Raw genomic sequence first — 18,538 nt, forward strand, 5'->3', positions numbered from 1 at the left:
GTGCTGTTCGTTCAAGCTCTGGGCTGAGACCATTACCCCAAAGTGACTTAAAAGAGAAACAAATCACAGGGCAAACACTGACAATACATATGACAGGCACTACCAAAAATGCAAATTGTTCTTTAATTAAATAATGCCATTCTCAAGTGATATAGAACAGTCGTCTTGACAGGATTACTCTTTATATAAATATTCATAAATTAAAAATGTCTCTAGATACGCCAAAGAGCCACAGAGCGTACCCGACAACAGCAGCTTAATGCCTCTTTTTTAAAAAAAGCACTAAATTCCTCTTGCACTGAAAGCCATTTATTTCTCTGGTGTACGTGAACAAGGTCACTGAGACACTTGCCTCTCTTAGAACAATGTAAAGAACAACAATCATATACATTTTAAATCGGGGAGATCATAAACATTAGGACATAATCATCTTTTGATGCAGTAAGAAAATAAATAAGTAAAAATTGAACACTGTAACCTGATGTTTGGTATTGACAAATCAAGTCTCAACTTCACATACGAAGGACAACGGAGTCTGGTTATTTTTTTAAATGTTCAATATGTCACGGTATTTGGGCTAAAGACCTTTAGACTATTACATGTTTTCTTTTTTGCTTAAAGGACTGTGATCCAATCAGCATCAAGCTGCTATGGTAATTAATTTGAAGTGGGAGTGAAGTGACCTTCTGGTCCATGGCACAAGTTACAACTATCACATTTCTGTCACACCAAAGCGGCGAGATCTCATGTTTATATACTACGATACACACTGAACGAGCTGTCAGTCCCTCACAGTTTTTTAGAAAAATATCTACATTTGTCCTTACGGATGTCAAAATGCTACACCATCATTTGTTTATTTTTTTTACAAAAAAAAAGATGCACATTCATACTGTGAAGTTATTAGGAAAATACTCTTACAAGTAAACTATAGAAAGATAAAATACACTTCAAAAGTATGTGGGTTGTTTGTTTACAATATTCTATAAAGTGCAGAGAAATCCTAAGGAGAGGGGACGCGACCCCAGAACGAGTTTAATTACAGCAACTTTTGCATAGCAACACTCAGAGGAGGCTGGACTTGTCCATTTCCTCAGGAGAAGGGTGGAAGAGGTTCTTCAGAATCAGATTGTGTCTTGGCCAGAAGTCTGTTTTCTTCAGGAATGGTTGCTGATGCCAAATCTCCGTTAAGTGTGTTTCCTGAACAGTGAAGAGGTCCTAGGGAAAAAGGGAGCAGGAAGTTAAACATCTAAGCAATGCTGACTCTGGGCCTCCGTGAAACGTCTCAGGTCTGTAGGAGAAATAATTCTACTACTCTTTGTTCATCTGATAAAGAAACTCACCAAACACCCCACAAGAAGAGTATTGTCACGTAAAAACTTTCGGCTGGACCAGACTGGGAGATCAGAGGCAAACAACACTCAGGAGGCCCTGGGTTCAAGCCCCATCACAGAATAAATCAGGCATGGTGTGAGTGCCTGTGATCCCAGCAGTCAGGAGGTAGAGGCAGGAAGATCAGGAATTCAGTCAGCCTCCAATGCATAGAGTTCAAGACCAACCTGGGCTACACAATACTGTCTCAAAAAAAAAAAAAATTGTCAACTGATGATTGCAATATACTTAATACTAATATACTAATATGGTAAAATGTAAATTCTCTGCTTTGAACTAAACCATTAAACAGAAAGAAATTTAAGAATGATACTTCTGATCCTGCCAATGCAGAGGCTTTATGGTAAACTGAGGCATACATATACCTGTGTGAATGGATGTGTGACATGTTTGAAACACTCCGAACAACTAAGTTTGTGAATGAATGTCTTTGCCTTCTAAATATCTGAAAACAAGTCAAGTATAGTAGCTCCTGCCTGTAATCCCAACACTGGGGAGGTAGAGCAGGAGAATCACCAAAAGTTCAAGGTTAGGGTCATCTACATGACAGCTTACAAGCCAGCCAGAGTTATACAAAAATAAAAATTGGCTAAGGAAATGGCTTGGTGGTGAAGGCTTGCTTCATAAGCAAGAAGAACCAGCTGGCTACTGAAACGAGCCGTATTTGTTAGATCTGGGTTGGATTAGAGGCCCGGCCTCAAAAACAAAGCAAAAGCCCAGCAAGGTAGCACCTGCCTTTAATCCCAGCAGGGAGGCAGAGGCAGGGCGATCTCTGAGTTGGAAGCCAACCTGGTCTACAGAGTGAGTTCAGGACAGTCAGGGCTACACAGAGAAACCCTGTCTTAAAACATGTCCCCTTCCCCCCAAAAAGAAAGGAAGCAAAGAGTAACAGAAGATTACCAGCTCAACTGTGCCCCCCCCACATCAATCTACACACTTCACACACAAATACATTAAAAGATGAAAAGGTAAATAATTCAAAAATGTATCTGCAAGCGGCCAACGGTTTTGTTTGGAGCCAGCTGCACTGGCATCCACAGGGCATCTTCCTCCAACAGAGCCTGCTTAGGATGCTACGGTTTTCAATCTACTCAGAACCACAAAGGCAGCTCCGCTGGCTCCTCCCACTCGATGACGTGGCTCTCTGGAGGACCTAACCACCACTTCCTGTGTCATCTGACATCCAGTGAACTCTCCATGGGAGGTAAGGACTCTCAACAGGTGACAGTCCAGTCACTGAGAAGTAAGTGTAGCACGACATTTGTGTTCCCTGGAAACCATGGTCCTTGCGATCAAATGTGGCATATCCTGACACACTGGGAAAGCTCTGGCTCCTTTGAGGTAAACACAATCTTAACAGAAACCCCTAGACTCTCCTGAAAGGTCAGTCTGCTGCCTCCGACGCTAGGGAGAAGAGGTACAGGAATCAGGGTTGTCATAACCACACAGGTTGCTTTCTTTAGCCATTTTAAGGCAGATAAACAATGTAACATAGCCGTATTTTCTGATTTTCAACTTTTATTTACTCTAGAAGTCTATCTGCAATTAATGATTTTTCTACAATACTTTAAAATGGAAACACGTGGTAATAATAAAGACATAGTCAATAAAAATGTCTCTAAGATAAAGTATCTACCAAAGATCTTCAGGTCCTCTGAACTGAATAAACAGAATAACAAAGCTATTGGGGAGAGAACCCGTGAGCACCTGTGAGCTGTGGGGGGCTCACGTCCCTCTGAGGAATTCACCTAAAAGCAATGTACAGTGCTCCAGTGACTGTGTATTTCAGTCCCAGGAACTACAAGAACCTGGGGCAGTTTTGCTGAAGTGGCTGAGGAGACAGAAGGTGTGGAACTCACTCTCTGGGTCTTCAGGGGGGGCATCATTACAAGAGTCTGTGTCCGAGTAGGTTCTGCGGCGGCGCTGAGGAAGTCGGTGAAGGGCAGAGGCTGCGTCTCTGATGGAGCAGCTATTCCTGCATATGAAATAAAAAGTGTTAAGCTATGGGCATCAAATAATAGACAGACCCTTTCTTGACCGGGACTTTAAATGGCTTCTCTTCAAGGCCAAGCATGGTGGGCATGCCTATAATCCCAGCACTTTGGAGGCAGAGGCAGGAGGATCTCTGTGAGCTTGAGACCAGCATGGTCTACAAAGTGAGTTCCAGGATAGCCCAAGCTACAAAAAGAAACCCTGTCTCAAAAAACCAAGTGAGAAACTCCTCTGAGGCTTAATCCCTTATGTGAGCAACATGCCACTCATTTAGAAGGGACACGTGAGGACAAGTGGGTCTGCCTGGAATGCAGGCAGGAACTCAGAGGCCCTGTCCTAACAGAGATATCCTTCTAGGAAGAGGGTCCGGTGAGACAGCAGACAGAGGTGTGCTGCATATATTGGAGAATTTTCACAGGTTTCACAAATGCATATAGCTAATGTCAACCTTTAACTAATGGAAAGAGCAGACTGAAGGGGATGCCAGAAAGTTTAGCAATATAAACTCACTGAAGGAAAAAACAGAAGACTAAAATGGAGAACTGGAAGCTAGGGGGAAAAAAACCCAAAATAAAACATTTTTCAGGGCTAAGTATGTAGCTGAGTTGGTAAGGTGTATATGTAGCATGCACAAAGCCCTGAGTTTGAACCCTGCACTGCATAAACCAGGCCTGGTGGCAGGAGGATTAGGATTAGGCATGCTGGATTATGCCCAGTTTGAGACCAGCCTGTGCTACATATGGCCCTGTTACCAAAACAAAAACAAAACAGTTTTTAAAACTCAGAGCTGGAGACATGGCTCTGCAGTTAAGAGCACTGGCTCCGATAAGAATACAGTCTAGACCTGCAAGCACAGACACAAACCACCACCACCTAAGGGCACTTCTGCTTCTGCTTCATGATCGCTCAACACTGCTGCACAACCTTGACACAGCAAAGGGAAATATTATCTAGCAACTTATTGTCCAAGGTGGGAAGGGATAAAATAGAAACCGTTCTATCATCAAAATATGTTCACTGTCAGATGACTTAGCTTCTACCGTTCTGTAAAGTCCAGCTGTGAAGATGTTTTATACCCTGCGGCCGGGCATATAAAAATTACTGGCTGCTTCCTCTGCACAGATCACTCAACAAGGATTATGTAATTGCCAGAGAAAAAGACGAAACAATAGCAAGGCTCAATACTTAATAGTCAGCCTAGAGAAACATGCCAAAGAACTAATTTCATCACTTTCCAGAGAACAGAAGAGGGCGAGCCCAGCCACTGAGAACGCACACCTCGTGACATGCAGAGCGCCCAATAATAGCCTGGACACTGGCAGGACCCACCTGGAAGGTGAACTTTATACAGTATTGATGGGAATATGGCTTCCTTCCTTTCAGTGAGGTCTTAGTAACAGCCTAGCATGAATATATGACACTATAAAAAGCTGAGATAAGAGATAGCTCAGTGGTGAAGAACACTGGCTGTTCATCCAAACGTCCTGAGTTCAATTCCAAGCATCCACATGGTGGCCACACCCATTCATAATGAAATCTGCTCCCCGCTTCCCGCGTGCATGCATATATGCAGGCAGAATACTGTATATATAATAAATAAACACATTTTTAAAAACTGAGATAAAATGTCCTCAGTTGTGGACACTTGAATACAAATTTCTCTCTAGCCACTTGATATATTTCATTACTTTTTAAACAAAATCTATTGCTTGGTGACAAGTACATTTGTCTGCTCAGCCTTCTTCTCGAAGAAGTATGACCCATACTTCTTGATATATTTCAAAAACCTGAGAAGCCACGGCAGCCGGCATGGCAGCACCTTCGGGTTAATTCTCACATGTGAGTTTCCTTTCCTCGGCCCTTTCTGAGGCCGGTCCCGGATACAAGAGCTAAGCAATACACACAAAGCTGCTGTGAGAAACAAAGCCAAACCAGCCTACTCCACAGAGCTGGCATCCACAATGGCTGGCCTGGGCCTGAAGACCCCCCATGGGGGCGTTATCCAGACAGCATTTAGTCAGAAGAAATGGTTAATCTACCTCTCTGAACTGCAGGAACCAGGGTGGCTGGCAGAACGCTTCATCTAGAAATATAAGAGAGAAGAAAAGACAGCTTAATGTTTAGTCAAAGAGAATAACACACCTCCAATTTATTATCATAACTAACATAAATTGACTCAGAGAAGCAGACGCTCAGAAAAGACACTTATCTTCTCCAGACAAGTGACAATCTGAACATGTCAAACTTTCTCCCTAATAACTATTAACTGAAAATTTCTCAAGACGTACCAAAAAATACTAAGCTTCTAATTATTTATGTGTGTTACATAATGGTAAAGTATAAATAATAGTATGTATAGAACTAACCTACGTCATTTTTAATAATAAAAGGAGTACCTAGCAAATCAGAAAACAGTCTGAACCAATGTCTTTTTCTCCACTTTGTAGAGGGCACAAGCAGAACCTGGCAGCAAAGCTTCTCCCAGGCAGCTTCCACATGGATGTGTGTCAGGACAGTTTTCACGGAAAGCGACATTAGTGCATCTAGTCTTTAAAGAACTCAGAAAACCTGAAACCTCAAATAGGCTTCTAAAGCATTTAAACAACGGAAGGGCTACGGATGGAGGCTCAGTGATGTTCACCCACCATGCACAGGCAAGTCCAAGTCTCGAAACTCTAAAACAGAATGACGTCATGTTTAAAGAGGGGGAAACATCCGCTTGAGCAGGACGATAATAAATATTGTCAACACAAAACATAATTTAGAAGATCCAATTTGCCCGCCAGAAAGTAGAGGGCAATACAAGTCCAACGGTTATTTCAGCTTAATGAGGGGACAGAGAAGCTGTCTACGCTAAAGACATTCTTTATACACACGGGCCCACACCTAACCTGCTGTATGAATGCCTTCTCAATGGGCAACTTTGGCTGCCAGCTGCCAAGTCCCAGTTGAAGTGACAACATGTTTCTCGTCCAAGCTCCAAGGATGGCATAAGATGCAGCTGGACACTGACACACCCTTTCACGGTCCCTCCCCTTAGAGCTGGTCACCCTCCCAGGACTGGGGAGACGGCTCAGCAGCCCCTGTGAATGCAGCTTCACAGACAGGACCCGAGTTTGCTTCTTAGAGCCCACGCCGAGTAGCTCACACCCACCTGTCACCCAGCTCCCAGGGGATCTGAGACCCTACTTCTGGCCCCTACAGTATGCTCAGCATAGGAGAGACATTATAGCAAAGGCTCTTTGCTAGATAGAGACAGAAAAACCTCATCCAAAATCAACAGAAACTTCCCCAGTTCATCTGACCAAAATACTTCATGGACACTAGGAGTCCATCCTTCATTGATGAAGACGAGACTTAAATAAATGTAGGAAATGCTCCGCAACCAAAAATGCTGGGGTGGGTGGGAGAACACAGGAGTGAGCTGGGCCCTCTTCTCACATGTGATCAGCCGGTACCGGTGGAAACACAGCCAGGGGCATGCCTCCTCCCACACACAGGCTCCTAAGCATTCTCCAAGGAACCTGACTTCACCTCAGGCTCTTCACAGTGTGCCAGAGCAGACTTGGGAGCCGGAAAAGCACAGGGAGCTCACCACCCCCAGCCAAGAGTTCTCGGCGTGCAGACTGATCAAGACGCAGACATGAAGCACCTACCACTAAGAGGCTCAGCTCCTTCACAGCGACCTTCTGACACAGAAGACGTTTCACGGAGAAAGGGCCAGAGCAGTTTAGGCACTTGCCTACTCAGAGAATCAAATACAAATGCTAACTGTAGAACAGCTCCCACTGGAGGTGTCGAGCGCTGTGTGATAGTACCCTCCGAGAGTCAAACATCACTCCACGACAAGGCTCTCAGCAAGCAGACACGAACGCCTCACTTCCTCTGTGACAACACACACTGCACTGTACACAACGCTTCCCGGACACACAAGAGTGGCAGGGCAGGCCATCCTCAGGCCCTTCAAAGTGGAGAGACCAAGGTATGACCACACACGCTGAGTTCCTCAGCTGAGAGGACCCATCACCAGCACAGACAAAAGCAGTGCAACCTAAGGACTACGCCCCCGCCCCCACTAACACTTTCCATTCCCACCCTTACAAAGAAAAGAAAAAAGAGTCAGGTAACAATGGAAGAGAGGCTGAGACTGCTTTGTTGGTAAAGTGCCTGCCACTAAAGATTGGAGTTCAGAACATAGGCCCTCAAATAAAAGCCATGCATGGTACCACACACGGGGAAGGAGACAGGTGTGGTGGACCCCTGCACCACACACGGGGAAGGAGACTGCAGGCGTGGTGATGGACATCCACAACTACAGGGAAGGCAGACCGAGGCCCAGAGCTCAGCAGTCTAGACTACGGATGAGCTTCAGGTTCAGTGAGACCCTGTCTCAAAAACGAAGCTAGAAAGAGAACAACAGGACATACCCGACAATGAACTCCAATCTATATGTGCACTACCCCCCCACAACACAAAATAATTAATTTATATTTAACGTATATGTGTATTCATATTCCTAGAAGAAAAACAAGAAGTTCCCACCATCTGAACAGGAGAAGGCGACACAGGAGAAACCAGGGGGTCGGGATGAGGCAGCTGAAACATCTCAGGTTTAAACTTGGCATTGGCTATCTTCACACAGTCCTCAAGGGTGGTGATGAATGTGTTACAGGTGGCACTGAGCAAGGAAGAGGCTTCATTCATGTTCTGAAAAACGACAAATAAAGACTGAGAAGACTCATACTCAACCATGAAATCGGGCACATCCTGAGAATCCAGTGAGAAAATTAATGAAAGCTGAGACTCATCACTAAAAGAGAAAACAAACCCAAAGTTATCTACTGTACTGGCTCAACTGACCCAGAGAACGCAGGCCATAATGCTCCTTCCCGAACCTCATCTCCAAGCTCCTGAGGAGCTGCAGAGACAGGCCTTGACTCCCTGGAGACAAGAGCTGCTTGGAAGCTTGCCTCTAGCACACAGACAGAATTCGGAAAGCCCCGCAGAGCTTACGGCAGGAAGCGAGGATTCTGTCATCCTATGAAGTGGCTCGGGATGCCCCTGGGCAGTACACAGCACAGCCGGATCCCAAGCAAACGAGTCCTTTTTGCAGTACCTCTACGCTGGGAGATGAGCGACTCTCGTCACGGTGAACAAATTCCTGGATGGTATGAACCTGCTGCATTAGGAGGTCACAGTAGAGGCGAAGTTCAGACATTTTGGTTTTCAGAGATTCACTGGTCTCACTTATCTCTAAAAGGAACATGTATAAATCTCCAATGAGGTCATTTTCATATTCTTTGGTAACATAACACAACAAACGTTTTAAAAGCAGACAACGGAGCCTAAGGAAATGGCTCAGTCAACAATACGCTTCCTACATAAATGTGAGGACCTAAGTTGGATCTCTAAAACGTCAAACAGTTGCACCCAGTAATCCTCACACTGGGAAGGATCCTTGGGGCTTGCTGCTCAGCTAGTGTACCCCTATTATTAAAAGCTCTGGGTTCAGCTGAAGTCTCTGTTAGAAAAATAAGATGGTGAACAACTAAGAGGGATTTCCAGCATAAGCCTCTGGCCTCCACATGTACATGTCCCCACATACAGCATGCAGGCACACGCACACACACACATGCATGCACACACAAGCGCATGCGAACATGCTCATACACGGAGGTAACACACACAGATTGTTACAGCTGGAGACGTGAACTCTTCGAAGCAGAATCCTAAGACCCTAAGAAACACCTCCTCTTTTCCTTCACATAATTCAGGGGAGACAACTGTTAGGCTCACATTTGCCACGAAGTTTACATAGGCTGGTTTCCATAGACAACTCATGATGATGGTTATTTAATGACTTAATTTTGTCTTGTTTAGGGGTGGGGAGGGGAGGGAGGGAGTGTGAGTGTGTGTGTGTGTGTGTGTGTGTATGTGTGTGTTACACACGCATGCACATGTCAAGAAACAAGTGGAGAGGTAGAAGACTTTTCTCAGGAGTTGCTGTTTCTCCTGCCGCCTTGAGACTCAGGGACTGCACTGAGATCATCCGGCCTGTGCACACACCTCTGCCCACAAAGACACCTCTCTAGCCTGACCACTGGGTGCTTTAATGCCCAGCATGCCCACCTCCTTCCCCATTCTCTCCCATGTGAAACCTGCGCTTCTACTTTTGTGAACGAGCCTTTGCCTTCTCCTCATTCACTTTTTTTCAGTTCTGATATTACTTTTACTTTTAATACATAAATTGACAATCTGTTAAAGTTCTGATACATTAAAGACAGTATCTCATCTACCCACATAGCACAAACGCTTCTCCACCGATCACCCCCATCCCGTTTGCTTCACTGTGTATTTCAGCATACAGACATTGCTGGCTTCTAGGTAAGAACAGCCACTCCACAGAAGCATCTGTTAATTCTCTTCCTTTTGGCTCCCTTCTCATATTTCACTGTCCTCAGAATTCTTAAGGCAGTGCTCCCTTGCTTCTCCTCAGTGACTCTGGACAAACTCTGCATCCAGCCAGCATCTCAGCTCTTCACCGGCCATTATCTTTTAAAGTAGAAATCAAAGTTGCAAGGGAATAAAAAAAAAAAAAAGCAGCTACATAGTAGATGCTGGTCTTTCAGAAGTGGCTGAGCCAGGTCAGGGGAGCTGCTTCCCCACAAAAAAAATGAGAGAGGAGCAGCACTCCGTCTATCTGACCTAAATCAATTATTGCGCAAATTTAAGAATGTTCCCTTGTTGTTGTTGTTTGGGGGAAGGGGTATGCTGTGCGTGTGTGTGGCAGAATGCATAGCTAGCGCTACACAGCTGTCAAGGCCAGAGGCTGCCGTCAGGTGCCTCTCCACGACTGCTCTCCCTCAACCCAGAGCATCCCGTTCAGCCAGTCGAACTAGCTAGCTTGCCACTGGGGTCTCCCGCATCCACAGGGCGGGCAGCCACACCCACTCAGCTTCTGTGTGGATTCTGGGAGTCCACACTCCAGTTCTCAAGCTCTTTACTCGCTGAGCCATCTCTCCAGCCCCTGTCTCTTTTTTAAAAAAAAAATGGCAAATTACACACAGCACAAATTTATCCTCTGAAGGGTACAGTTCAGTGGCATTAAGAACATTCAAAGGCTGCGCAACCAGGACCATTGTCTGCCTAAATAAATTCTTATTTTTCCCAACAGAAATTCTGTCCCCATCGAACACTAACCTCGTTCTCCTCCATGTAGGCGCTACACTATTTTACCTTCTTTTTTTTCTTCTTTCCTTACTAATAAAGTCTCATTATATAGCTCCAACGAGCCTCAAACTCAAACTCCTCCTCCTTCAGAACCCTACCTGTGCATGACCACCTGTATCCATTCTCCTTCCTGTCCTTATAAGTCTCGCTATCCTTGGCATTTGAAATGAGTGCAATCAATGCTCCTCTTTTTTGAGACAGGCTTATTTCACTAAGACTATGTCTGTAATGTCATCATGTTGCGGTATGTGCTGGAATTCCCTTCCTTCTAAGGATGATAATATTCCACTGTACAGGAACCCCATCTGTTTATTAATCAGGCATCTAGAGACATTTGGATTGATCCTATCTTTCAACTACTTCTTGTCCTTCATTGCCTTTAATTTTTAAAAGTTCTTTATATGCATACACGTTTGCAAAGTACAAGCTCAAGCCAGCCTCCAGATCAGTGTCCCCCTCTTTTGAGATGGACTCTCGCTGACCTAGAGCTCACAAATTAAGCAAGGCTGGCCGGCCAGTGAGGCCCAAGGATCCGCCTAGCTACAGCTCATCAGGGCTGGGATTATAAACACGTGCCGCCATGACTGGCTTTTTACATGAGCGCTGGGCACTGAACTAGGTCCTCGTCCTCCTGCTTCTTCAATGACCAGCTAGCCACAGTTTCCCATACCACTGAACTTCCCTGGAAACACTTTACTGACCTCATAATGTATCAGCTGACTGAAGCGCTGCGTTACCACCTGACTCTCCTGAGACCTTCCCGTGGTTTACCACGTGATTCTCCTGAGACCTTCCCGTGGTTTACCACGTGACTTTCCTGAGACCTTCCTGTGATTTACCACGTGATTCTCCTAACTGAGACTGTCCCGTGGTTTACCACGTGATGGTGATCTAGGTAAATCTTCCACGTCACTAATTTCCTCCTGGTTCCCGAGAGAGGACAGCCTCACTAACGCCTAGAAAGTTGTCATCACCTTTTTCTTTTGCGGTCCTGGTGTCGGTCAGACAGGCTTTGGAGCTCCCCAGGGCGACCAGCCACCTCTGTCTCTCGGCCGCGTTGACTGCCTTCATGTAGAAATGCTGCTCCCCCGGGATAATCAACTCCATTCTCGTGTTGTCCGCCGAATGGACTGTGAGGATACACAGCACAATCTGGGTCACTCTCTAAGAAGCCCTAGAAGCACCATGAAAACAACCTTCTCCCTACCACCCAAGGTGGCAACGGTACCAAAACAATGCGAGCACACAACAGCAAAACACACGACTCACTTTTACCCGTACTAGAATTTCAACGCTGCCATCTGAAGAAGCGAAAAAATTAAAAATTAGGTTTCCAAAACATCACTTCCAGGAGACGTGGCGGGGGGAAGGGGGGGCACAACAACAAGATCGCAAAAACCCAAAGCCAACACACTACTCAGAGAAATGAAATATCAAGTTCAACACAGGGAGGTGCACTACAGTAGATATTTTATTTTCATTTGTTTGGCATTTATTTGCGTGTTAATCTGTCTGCCTGTGACAAGGTCTTACTATGTAGCTGAGGCTGGCCTGAACCGCACTAAAGAACTAGGCGACCCTCAAACATTCTTCTGCGCTCTCCAGCACTGGGGTCACAAGTATGCGCCACCACGCCCACACAGTTCTCTCCGAACTCATTTACCGTGACGTTCCCATACCTGTGTATATGTGTATCTGCTGGGATTGTGGCCGCCAAAAGACACTATTAACAGAACAAAAGCCAAGCGGGGGGACATTATTTGCAAGCTCACTCTCATGATACAAAGAACGGTGACAAATCACTATAAAAGACAGCCAAGCTCAGAAAACCAGACCAAGAGCTGAACGGGGACTTTTCAAGCAGAGGACATGCGAGAAGCAAGCTCTCCACCACGGTGCCACCTCCTCAGCCCTAAGGAATGTGTTCCTGCCATTTCATTAATATGTGTGGTGCGCTTTCCTTGGGTCCATTATGGCAGATCTACACTATTAGGGTAATGGAGGGAAAGAGCTTAGTCACCCTCTCCCCAGTACAAGGGAAAGTGGGAGTTTACAGCCAGGGTGGGTGGGGTCAAAAACTGAAGATGATTATGAAGAAACCTCTCGGGCAAATAGAAGTCTACTAAAGTGATCTCATAAGAGCTGCCTAGCAAGTGCAAGAAGGCCCTGAACCCAGTTCCTAAAAGAGCACGCTCTTTCCTCCTAACCACCTGTTAGAGCCAAATGGACACTCCCTGACTGTGCTCCTTCCAGGCGTTTCTACCCTGGCTCGTAAGCTACCTACACAGCGGCACTCTGGATGTTCCCAAGTGATGAGGACACAGCAAAAATGAGCTACACAGACCCCAGCAAAGAGCGTGTGACAAGCTAATACTGGTAAATGTTTCTGTAAGTTATACAGCCATGACGCTTTTCCATCAGAACAGTAACAACTCTTAATTAAAGGGTGAACAGAGAACACAGCAGGCATGTACACTCTGGAGAAATCTCCAAAGACATCATGATCTACTCCAGGCTGACAATGTTATATGATGAGAATCCCGGCATGGAAGAGGAAAGCAAGACTTAGTGCCAGGCCAGTCTAGACTACACACAGAGACCCTGTCCCAAAACAAAAACGAAGACGAGGAAGCAAAGGAGGAAAAGGAGATGAGGTGGTGGTGGGGGGGGCTGCATTACTAAGGAGTCTGAGACTAAGATAAAGGGGCAGAACTATAGCTAAAGAATATGAACCCAAAGCAGAAAAGAAGAAAGAGGAAGAGAAGAAGAAAAGGGAGGAAGGAAAGAAGGAAGGAAAGAAGGAAGGAGAAAAGTTTCTTCCCTCCTTGGCTAATCTTACTTAGAATTACCATAAAATCATCAAAGTAGACTCCAGTGAAAATGTAGTCACTGCATTAATCTCAAATAAGCAAATACACAAGACAACAGGACGCCTCCGGGTATTTGATGGCTTTGAGAAAAGCCCTCAGGCAAGACTGAAGCCCTCAAGCTGTGGGGGATGAGGGGTGGACATGAAAAAGGCTGGGGGGCGGGGGGGGGGACTAAACATTCATTCCTCTGGTGCTATTATTTCCCCTTTAGTTCTCCTTGAAGAATTTCAATCTCCTCATTATCATTTTATCTGATTTCATTCTACCCACCTTTCCCCACACACACAAGAATGGATCACATAATGGTCTGTGAACTTTCCAAGAAAAATTACCCCAAGACCCATTACTTCCCCTTTTGGAAGAAAAGGAAACCGTTTGTGTTCGCTCAAGCTCAACTGTAGTCAGCAAGAACCCAAGCTTCTAACTTCTACTCCATACTTTATCAAAACCCCCACAGAGAGGCCTGCTTCAGCCACAGAGCTCAGCAGCAGCCTTTCCGACATCTTTCCAGGGAGGGTGAAATGAAAGCATCTAGGCACTACAATAAATGATCTCTCAAGTCAAACAGCAGGAAACATTTATAAAGGGGGGCATACCACACCTGTGTTCAACAGTGTTAAATGCTATCCTTGGATCCTGAAAGGGAGGACTTGAAAAGAAGACGATGGTGAGAAGACACTTACTCTCCTCACCTGGAGCAGGCTGTGGAGCCCTCTGCTCCCTTACCTTTAATCTCACACACGGCCATCTTTATGCTTCCTTTGCTCCCTTTGCAGACGTCATCCTGGGAGTCGTAGTAGGACAGGATCCCATTATCTAGAACAAACCATCGAGGCTGCCAACCTGGAGAGACCAGAAACCAAAGCAGGTTAATAAATGATTCTCACCACATAGAAAGCTGATTTCCACCACGCCCCATTAATTCTGGACTCCCAGTAACGTCCACACAGTGAAATTTTTAATGGCCAACACTTGGCCAAGATGCCCCGAGATCTCTAGATAGATAAAGAAAGGACTATTTTTGTTCTGACTCGCAACCTTCTCTTTAACCCAGAAGATGCAGCCGCAACCACAGCTGCACCCAGGCACAGAACAACTGCCCCTTTCCAGTATATGTATAGAAGTGTAGTGTTTCTTCTCCAGAATGCTTGGAACCAGCAGCGTTTCGGATGCTGGATTTTGGATTTGCATACACACATTGAGATATATGAGGAATGGGATCCAATCTAAACATGAAATTCATGCCACGTCACCTAAAAGTAATTTTATATAATGGTTTTGTTTCTGACTTTGCCTTATCACACAAAGTTGGGTGTGGCGTTTTCCTCTTGAGAGTGCCCCTTCAGCCCCTTAAAGTGTGTGTGTGTGTGTGTGTGTGTGTGTGTGTGTGTGTGTGTGTGTGTAATAATTGGGTTTGGAAGCATTTCTGATTAAAAAGTTGCTCATGCCGTAATGGAAAAAACCTACGGAAACAGAGGTTTTGCCCCAGTTCTGTTACCATTCTTGGTGGTTAACCTAGAGTAAATATTTTCATCCCAAGAAGTCTTTAATTCTTTCTCCAAAATAAGTGGACTGAACGAGTGGACCAAGCCTCGGGTATCCAATGCAGCCTTCCTTCCCTGATGGAAGATGTTGCCTTTAAGCAAATGCCCATGAAGATGGGGAAAGCTAGTGAAATCCCCATTTTTTTTAAGGCAGATGTGATACCCTATAGAAAGAGCTCCTCCCCTTCTCCCATGCTCCACAGCTCAGGCAGAAATGCTACTGACTTCAATCACTCATCTCGCTGACATTTCCTCGGCAGTTAGAGCACACACCTATCAGGCTTGGTTCGAAGGAACGCTGTAACCACAGTAATGGCTTTCCTCAAGACGGGACCTACATTGCTCTTGCAAGCCAAACTCGTGTTCCCTGGACCCTTATCAAGCAGGGTACCAATCGATAACTCAGCGGTCACGCTGGAAGCCGCATGACTGTCCTCACTGTTTCCATCATTAAGTCCCCATACAGTGTGAGTGGTCGAAATGAAACATGCCACCATGAGAACGCTCTGGCCAGAGGCTGCGGAACCGTTCAGTAGTCCATGTTTTCCAAGAGCAGACAGTACCACTATCACAAGCACCTGTGAGTCCAGCTTGAGGAGGGCCCCCGCACTCACTCACAGCCACATAAATAATATAAATAAATAAGACCAGAAGGGTGGGGTGAAAGGAATTTAAATACAGTACTCACGCAGGAAAGTCTAGAAAAATGTAAAGGAATGTCAAAATTAAAAAAAAATGGTTGTGGAGGAGTCACTTGCCGAGCATGTACAAGGAAACACAATGAAAATAATCTGTAATGTATGTCTACAGTGACTAAAAGAATGAATCAGTACTAGTTCCCCGTGGAAAATTATAAAGAGGCGGTGAAAATATAGTCTTCCACCTCAGGTCCACCTAGGCCAGTAACACAAAGGCTCCCGAAAGCGTTCATGTGCACGACTGCATCGTTATGAGGCAACAGCTCTTCAGAACAAATGGATCACAGCGATTCCTTCAGAATCTGCAGGCTGAGAAAGTCACACAGCTGAGTGGCTTCATCTAATCACAAGCCGGCTAGTCATCGCCACACACCTTTTTGAAGAAATATTTAATCCAACTTCCTCTAACTGGTTCACATTTTATAGTACAGTAAAAAGACTGGTAGGTTATTTCCTGCTTCAGTTTCCACTGTAACAAGCAGTTTTCTCAAACTATCACATGTTACAGAAACGTGTGCTATCCAAGAAAAGGAAGTCAGGATTAACACTGTCATCACGCTAAAGTCCTTCAAGACCAGCCAGTATCAGCAGCTGCTCATCCTTCTGACCCAAGAGAGAGAAACCCCTCAGAGCCAAGTTTCCATTTTTAAAATGGAAGCATCCCAAACAACAGACTTCAACCACTCTTCAAGGCTTACTAGAAGCTAAACTATATTGTACCCTAAAAACTAAAACCCCATCTTGTGCTGGCACCCCCCACAGGGCCACATTTCACCCCAAGTGAAATTTCCCCTCCAGTTAGGACTCAGGGAAGTAACTGCCCATTGCATCAGACCAAGCAGAAAATGCTCCTCTGGCATGAGCTCCTAAAACAGAGTACTCAGAAATGTTTGCCTCTCCAGAGAGGCTGTGGGCCTCAGAGTTAACACGCCTCAACCGGCAATCTTTGCTGTTAGCAAAAAGAATCTCCTTAAAGTTTTACTGCTTCTAGTAAAAATGTGTCATTTACACATTTTTTCCCCTTGAGGCAGAAAATGTCACTGTATTACAAATATTAAGCCACTTGCTATGGCAAATCTGGCTCAAGCCAGATACAACTAAGCATTTAGCCCTTACAGGGTTTACCTGCAGATTCCCACAAGATAGGAGGATGCGAGTTGCAAGCATCAGAGAAAGACTACCGGGCTCAATACAATACTTGGGGCAGAGTGAGTGGGCAGGAAGTTAAACACAGCTCGTTCTCAGGACTAAGAATCTGAGGACTGCCCAAATTTCCCTAAAGGCCGCCAGTCCTCCTCTAGTTTGGTGTGATCATGGGATTCAGAAGCTGGAAGGTACCTCTGGGGACAAAATAGCTAACCACCCAGATCTAGGCCAACCGGGATCCGGAAAGAATACCACACTTGCCTTTAAACGTTGGTTATGGCAGAGATCACAGGATGTGGACTTAAGGCGTTTGTCAGAAGCCAGACTTCCAATATCACAGGCAGGGACAGTTCCCAGCTGATGATGACATTTCTATACACTTAGCTTTTCTTCTACCTGCCTCACAAGGGAAACCTGCCTGCTCTTTACCTGTTACATTCCCAACTACGCCTCACAGTGACCAATATCTCCACCGTGTTGAAATGTGCTTTCTTCCTCTATGTCTCACAATTACCCGAAGCTCAAACCTCAGTGAAAACCAATCCCTAAGAAAATTCTCTGAGAACAGCTTCCCAAAGCACACTTGATGAACTCAGACAACCTCAACAAGTGGACTTTCAAACCAGTGGTAAGACAATGCAAAGGAACACAGAAAACATATCTTCAAATTAAATGATTTCACACACACACACATCAATTAACAAAATGCTGTCCACAGAGCGTGAAGGAAAAGAGACTGTAACGACACGCTTAGGGTGAGAGGGAACTGTTCACTGTTCCCGAGGCACAAGGGGCCAGGCAGGTTTCCGAAGGTGCGTGTCCCATTCTAGGGATGGTGCGCTGACTCGAACTCCCCGTCGAAGCGGTCCGGAATGGGTCCCACGAGGGACAGTGTGCGGAGGGGTGGGGAGATGGGGAGTGGAACTGAGTGCCCTCGGCTTGGGACGAGTTGACCGAGGACCAGGTGGCTCGCAGCCCCGCGCCGCCCTCCCGGTACCTGTGAGATAGTTGGTCCACTTGTACAGAACCCCTTCCATGCTTCAGAGCCCGGCGCCGCGCATCCTCCTGGCCCGGCGCCGGCCGCGCTGCTGCGGAGGCGCGGGCCCGCAGCCCTCCGCCCCGACCCGGCGACCCTCAGAGGCCCGGCCGGCGGGAGCCGCGTGCTGCTCGGAGACCGTGGGGCGTGGACATCCCCAGCGGGCACGGCGCGGCGACCCCCGGGGCCCTCCCGCTCCGCCGCCGCCGCCGCCGCCGCCGCCGCTCCACGAGCCCCGGCGCTGCCCTCCTGCGCGCCCGCCTTCCTTCCCCCCGGGCTCCCGGTTTGTTTTCATTGACCCCGACGTCGCTTTCACTTCCTGGATGAAAGGGGCCGGCTCGGCCCACGAAACCCCTCCCCGGCGGCGGGGCTCCGGGACGGCCGCGTGCCCGAGGCTGCGCTGCGCGCCCTCGTGGGGCGGCTTTGCGGTCCCCGGTTCCCCGGCTCCACGGTTCCCCAGCATCCGAACTCCCCGGTCACCCTGCCCAGAGCTGCTGCCCAGGCCTCGCCTCCTTCTGATCTTTTTCAATAAAATCAAGGGTTGCTCATTTCATTTTTGCTTCCAGGGCTCATACCCAGGGAAAGTAGGAAGTTGTTATCACCTAGGAAAAGCTGGCAGCACTGGCACGG

General features: G+C 46.4%; 1 protein-coding gene across 1 annotated transcript; it reads right to left on the minus strand.

The window, feature by feature from the left end:
* Positions 1-291: 291 nt before the first annotated feature.
* Positions 292-18,055, minus strand: Plekha3 (pleckstrin homology domain containing A3). Its single transcript, XM_075984795.1, has 8 exons — positions 17,870-18,055; positions 14,211-14,327; positions 11,589-11,744; positions 8,501-8,637; positions 7,927-8,091; positions 5,424-5,467; positions 3,252-3,367; positions 292-1,218 (listed from the first exon to the last, which is right to left on the minus strand). Exons 1-8 carry the CDS (start codon positions 17,907-17,909, stop codon positions 1,094-1,096), a joined length of 900 nt encoding a protein of 299 aa, XP_075840910.1. The 5' UTR covers positions 17,910-18,055; the 3' UTR covers positions 292-1,093.
* Positions 18,056-18,538: the final 483 nt, after the last annotated feature.

The sequence above is a fragment of the Microtus pennsylvanicus genome, chromosome 9, assembly GCF_037038515.1.
Source record: "Microtus pennsylvanicus isolate mMicPen1 chromosome 9, mMicPen1.hap1, whole genome shotgun sequence".
In the NCBI taxonomy this organism is placed as follows: Eukaryota; Metazoa; Chordata; class Mammalia; order Rodentia; family Cricetidae; genus Microtus; species Microtus pennsylvanicus.